Here is a 6056-nt window from a genome sequence, read left to right as displayed (position 1 = left end):
GCCTATCTTGACAATCATGCCAATGAGCATATCAATTACTAGCACGATATCTAAATGGCTTATTCACGGACGAAAGATGAGAATTCCAACTGTCCGGCTAAACCCTAATTCCCAGACTTTTAATTTCAAAAGTCCTCCAAAAGATCAAGTTTAAATTAATATTAATTTGTTATAATTTTTACTGACCTCAACGTTAATTTTTCCGATGCACACAGACACTTTCGCAACCCGCGATTATCCTTCACGCTTCAGAGATAAGCGTATTTTTTCCTGGCACAATTATTACTCATGTAAATGCGACTCCTTTCGGAGGTGAAGCCATTAAATTTGGGTGCGCAGAGCGCGAGATGGATTATTAAACGGGCAAATTGATGGCACTGGAAGTTTACAAAAATTGGAAATATGCTCAACTTTTCCGCTCTGCTGATGAAAATTGCGGTAGGATAATTTGCTCGATGCTCTGTTTAAACGTTCCAATTATGATATGGCGCTATGCTTAACCGCCAGAGATGTGAGATATGCTTTCAGTGCCACACAAAACTCTATCTGATTATCGTCGATCTCTTGTAGATGTTGGGCAATAAAACAAGTTCATCATATATTTTTTTTTATATTATTTATATAATATTTTATTTGTATCTTTATCAACACATCAAGACAATTTTGTAATTATTTTATTTATACGTCTCTTCATCTATTTACTTCCTTCTATAATGTACACTTCACATTAAATTAAGAAGTGTCTTACCTTCCAAATTCTATTTATATGTATAGTTCACCTCTTTTTACATAAATTTCTTTGCTATTTACTTTACTATATACACAATTTTCTATACAGTCTACTTATGAATATGGCATCCTTTTCATTTATTTTTCAATTTCAAGTTTTTTTTCTTTATCATATTTTTTGTATATAATTTATATTGTTTGACAAGAAGAATGGTTTGTCACTTCGTTAGTATGCACATCATCTTCTTGCGGATTTCTTTTCCTCTTTTCCATCATTACCACTAGTATTGGTTAAATATGTACATAGTTAGGTTTCCAGACATTCCTTTCATGATTTTATATTCTTCAGTTAAATGACGAATTTTAGTTCTCTGCAGCCATTGCAGTTGCAAAGTGCATTTTATGTGTTTTTACGTCTAGTAAATGATGGTTTTCTCATCTCATGTTCTCAATGTAACAGGAAAAGTAATTTTCATTTTTAGAATAGTCACTTTAATGTATTAGACTTTCATCCATTGTATTGTTAATTGTGTCTTTTAGTATCTTTTATCTCTTCATTACACGTATTACATCGCATTTGATAATAATGGTGGTTTAATACATCTCTGGACATCAATGTCACTCTTGATTGTTGTATGTTTTGTAATTACATAAGCTGCATCTCTAATTACTACACGAAAATAATAATTACTAGTAAGAATTAAATTAGGGAGGGAGCATTGCACAATTTGAACAAATGGTTACAGGTATTTTGTAAAATTTATCAAGACTGTTTTCCCCTTTACGCACCGCGTGAATTCACGCACACCCCGCAACATCCCACAGAGTCTCAAGGACTTTTCTTGGCGAAATCAGAGAAGTTGCAAGAAAAGGATTTAAAAATAGAAAAAAAAATCATTCATAAAGCATAAGTAGAAGTAAGTGAATCTATTTGTTTCTGGTTAAAATTTGAATCTCATCAAGTTTCTTTGTACATTGCAAATATTTTTCTCTCTTTTTTATCCACTCCACAATTGACTATTTTTAACATAATACCGTTTTTCTTCTGCGTGTAATATTTTTTTTTCTGCCATAAATAATTTATAAGGTGTTCTGTTTGAATTTCAAATTAAATTGGGTGTATTTTCATTATCTTTTCATTTTCATTGTTTTGTTGGCTGGATGGTCAGTGTTTAGCTGATGTTTTTCTTTACGTAATACCACAAAAAGTAATATTTCACAATTCCACATGTTTCGCTTGATGCCAGAATTCTTCTGTAGCGCTCAAACTTGAAGGTGTCTCACTGTCAAACATTTCCCAAAATGTGGAAGTTGAAATTCCTCAATTGGCAGTCAAGGGTGGTGAATCTTTGTGTATGCAATTGTAATTCCCCAGAAGGCAAGGCGAACGAAGAAACGGGAAGAATGCCGAGCGAGAAGGACAGGCAAGAAAATTCAGTAATTTGTACTTGATTCATATTTTTGTAGTGTTTTGCTACACGATGCTGATGATGCTCCAAAGGTGAAGATATTACTATTTAGGCTGTTATCACTCCATCACGTGTAATCTGACCGCCAAGAACCCTGCAGTTCGATGGACACAATTGGGCATGAGAAAAGGCTGTTTAGGCAACAATTGCGGCAACACTCACCATTGAGCCAAGTCCTGCGAGGTGATAGGATTGCGAATGTGGAACTACGCCGCCTCCGAGGCTCCCTGTTGTCGAGAAGCCACCCTGTAGACTCCCAGAGGCGCCCAACGCCCCCATTCCGCTCGCATACCAGCCGCTGTGCATGTGAGCATGGGCGGGATGCAGTCCTCCCGACAAGTGGCCGTGTTGTCCTGCCGGATTAGACGGTGAAGTGTTAAGTTCGTGCCATCGACACAATGGCGTAAACCTACCCATTGAGGCCGAAAAGCTGCCGGCGAAAGCTTTGGACGGATCCAAAGGCTTCATGATGTCACCGACGCCACCACCGAGTCCCAGGTGACCACCGAGTGGGATACACCCGCCTCCGCCTTTCTTCTTTTTGGACTTGGACGACAGTTTACGGTTGCGCGTCTGAATACCCTCCTTCTTCATCGTCATTGGCCGGTTTACCTGCAATGTCAGGGCAATGAGACACAATTTAGCACGATTTCTCTGTGAAATCCCTGGCAATTCCGTCAATTTGAGATCGTCTGGAGGCGTCTCGGGACCCTGGATACAAATACCAAGGGGCAGATATTATGGTGAGAACTGGTGTACGGTTTTTGCTGAAGGTTTAAGAATTAGAAGTGTTTAAATATTTAGAATATCTGTGCAGCAAAAGCGTCAGTTTTAACAAATTTAGGAAAGTTTCTATATTGTTTTGCTTAGAAAAATCAATTTCATAGCTTTTCTAGGTTATGTAATTGATTTAAAATGAATTCTGATGGTAATAAAATACACTTAAACTGGCAAAAAATATATCTTTTTTGTGTCAGAGTTGAGTATTTGAGTCAAAAAATATCAGATTAACTAACTTTCAGTACTAAAAACCAGTTTGAAAGCCAAACATAACCTCAAAATATCGCTTTAGTCCAGAAAAATGTATTTTTGTTTTGTTATTGGCAAATTCAATGACTGTATCTACTAGAAACATTGAGATATTTACTATATTTACTCATTTTCAGATTTGGAGAGACTGTCAGTAGTGTGACGAAGTGGTGTGCAGATTTCAGACACATTATCTCCCCCTTTACAAATACTGAGATAAAGATAGAAGAAATGGTAGATTTTCAGACATTGGTATTGATATCAGTGCTCGATATCTTGAAAATTCCTCTTTAGCGACTTCTGGAGCTCCTTCACCTGTTACTCAGTCTCTGATTATGGACAATTTTGTACGTGTAATTATGGCTACGCCGCCAAATATAGCGCATAGTGTGTGTGTGCATAGTAATTTGGGCATAGAAGCAGCACGAGAAAAGGGTTTGATTGATTCAATTTGGGACTAATTGTGTCTCATTTGATTTGTTTTCGTTTTCAGTTAAATGATTTATGTGGATTGTGTGTTCGGGGAGATGAATTGGGCAGCGGAGAGAGCGAGAGAGGTGTGTGCTCGGCGCTATGCTCGCGAGCCGGCGCGCGTGGATCGTTCCGCTCGATTTAGCGACGACAGAGACCTCTTCTTCCGCACAGTGTCGCGTGCGGTGACCTCCTCATCGGCAGCGGCCAAATGCAAAATTTCGAGAGCGCGGCTCTACCGAGAATCCAGCGACTGATGTCTGGCGTGATTGCTGAAATCCCACTTGTGCGCCATTCGGGCGGATTAGGGGAATGTGGAGCGATCATGAGGGTGAGCGAGAGACGCGCGATGGCGCGAGTGGAGAGAGGAAGAAAAATGAGATGAAAGTCTGTGAACTGGTGATGAGCGATGATGGTTAAATGAGATGAATCCACTGACATTATCAGATTAATGTGCGTACAAAATGATTCGACAATTTATTCTTTATATTCTGCTCTCTGGCGAAGTAACAAATGTTGTAGACGAGAAAAATGAGCAGAGAATTCATTTTTTTCCTTCACTTCTTCAACCAAAACACGCTACACGGATGATTATTGCACATGTGACGGGTGGAAATATATGGCTTTTGTTATTTTCAAATTTCTGCTCTTTTGCCTTTTGAGACCGAAATCATAACCAAAATCGAAAACAAATTTGGTGAATTGTGTAAGGCGAAAATAAAAATTATATTTAAAGCATTTTCTCTTTAATTACTCTGCGTGTTATTACAGCATTCACAAACACTGTAATTAATTAATAAACCTCGCAATAATCTCTATTTCTATCAAATCTACAGCTACGGGGATGAGTATATCATCGAGAGATCATTTTTTAAGCGCAATATTGATGCATTTTTCAAGCTTGTACCAAATCACACTATAATTGGAATTTATGCCATTACTAAACACACTCAGATACCTTTTTGTTCATCATGGTGGTATTTTGTACATGGAGTGTGAACATGGGCCAGGCATTTTAATTACATGTTTCATATTTTGCAAAATCATCTTAGAGAGAAAGATGAGCGAGAGAGAGGGCAGATTTATCGTTCTCTTGCGAGATGTTTTAAGATAGGAATTTAGAAATCCAGTGCCACAAAGAAGGGATGACCGCTTTGACAGGAACAGTGGCGTACAACAATGAGGAGGCAAAGCATTTTCATCTCGTGATGAGTTCATAAAGTGTATTCGATTCAAATTTATCCCAGAGAATCTCTGGAAATGCATTTTAGGGGAATCAAATGACCCAAATTTGTACTGAAGTCACGTTTTTAAAGGTTTAACTATTTAAATTATTCTTGACGCCTGGAAAATGACTGAAAATTTCAAGGGTACAAAATATGACACTCCCAAATATGCCTGAATTTCTTTAGATATTTCTAAAAAAAATCTACTTCAAACCGCATTATTGAGTATCTTTTCCGACCATAACCTCTAAATATCACAAAAAGATCTTTGAAAACTTTGGTTAGAAGCTTTCTAGATCACAAAATCATCTTTTATCATTCGTCAATCGACTGAAAATCGCTGATTCAGAAGCAAAATCCTCCAAAAAGTTTTTTAAATAAACATTTTGCAAGGTTTAATTATTCTTTTTGAGGTTATGTTTGATCTTAATACAAATTGCAGTATTTCTTGGCATCAAAGCTTCAGAAAAGCGATGTTATTAAATTTAAATACCAAATTCTGTCGATTACTAGCGAGATCTTCGATATTAGCATAAGAATTGATGTGCTAAAATGCGAATTATTCGTTAAATTTGTCTTTGATTAGTTACATAACCTGGAAAAGGATTTTTTTTTGATTGTTTCTGCGCAAAAATCAAGCCAAATCCACAGAATTGGGATGATTAGACACTTCCGCTGAGTTTAACACCACTTCTGACTGTATTATCTCCCCCTTGAAACATTCTTTTCTGATAAGCCTGTTAGCAATGATGAAAAAGCTACAATTCTGGTGCACGGAAAGTGTCGCACATTGCAATTGAGATTGCTGGGCGAAAGTGGAGGGCGAAGAGAGGAAAAAAATCGAGGGTCCTTGTAAGCCAAAAAGGTATCAATTTCCTTTTTTTGCCAAACAGACAAAATGTGCGCCCCTTCTTGGGGTGTTCAATGTAGTGTGACACAATGTATCGTGAAAAGAGTAAGCGATACGATTAGTGGATGAGGATGTGAATGGAATGTGGTGCAGAAATTGCCGACAATCGCAATGAAAAGGCCTTTGGGTGAATGCGATTATAGGCATAAGTGGTGGGCCCTTGAGTGATTTTTATTTAATTTCTAAATATACCTGGAGAGCCAAACTCTATACTTTTCCTTC

General features: G+C 37.5%; 1 protein-coding gene across 2 annotated transcripts in view; it reads right to left on the bottom strand.

The window, feature by feature from the left end:
* Positions 1-426: 426 nt before the first annotated feature.
* LOC132258277 (GATA-binding factor C) overlaps positions 427-6056 on the bottom strand; it is a 44607-nt gene continuing 38977 nt past the window's right edge. For both annotated transcript variants that reach the window (XM_059755503.1, XM_059755504.1), the window contains exons 8-10: positions 2612-2810; positions 2361-2551; positions 427-2292 (exon numbers count right to left, since the gene is read on the bottom strand). In XM_059755503.1, coding sequence (XP_059611486.1) covers positions 2266-2292; positions 2361-2551; positions 2612-2810 — 417 coding nt within the window. In that variant the 3' untranslated portion in view covers positions 427-2265. The remainder of the gene's footprint in view (positions 2293-2360; positions 2552-2611; positions 2811-6056) is intronic.

This window comes from Phlebotomus argentipes, unplaced genomic scaffold (assembly GCF_947086385.1).
Source record: "Phlebotomus argentipes unplaced genomic scaffold, Phlebotomus argentipes genome assembly scaffold_4, whole genome shotgun sequence".
Taxonomy (NCBI): domain Eukaryota; kingdom Metazoa; phylum Arthropoda; class Insecta; order Diptera; family Psychodidae; genus Phlebotomus; species Phlebotomus argentipes.
The sequence above is the reverse complement of the archived record's forward strand: the minus strand, read 5'-3'. Positions and strand labels throughout refer to the sequence as shown.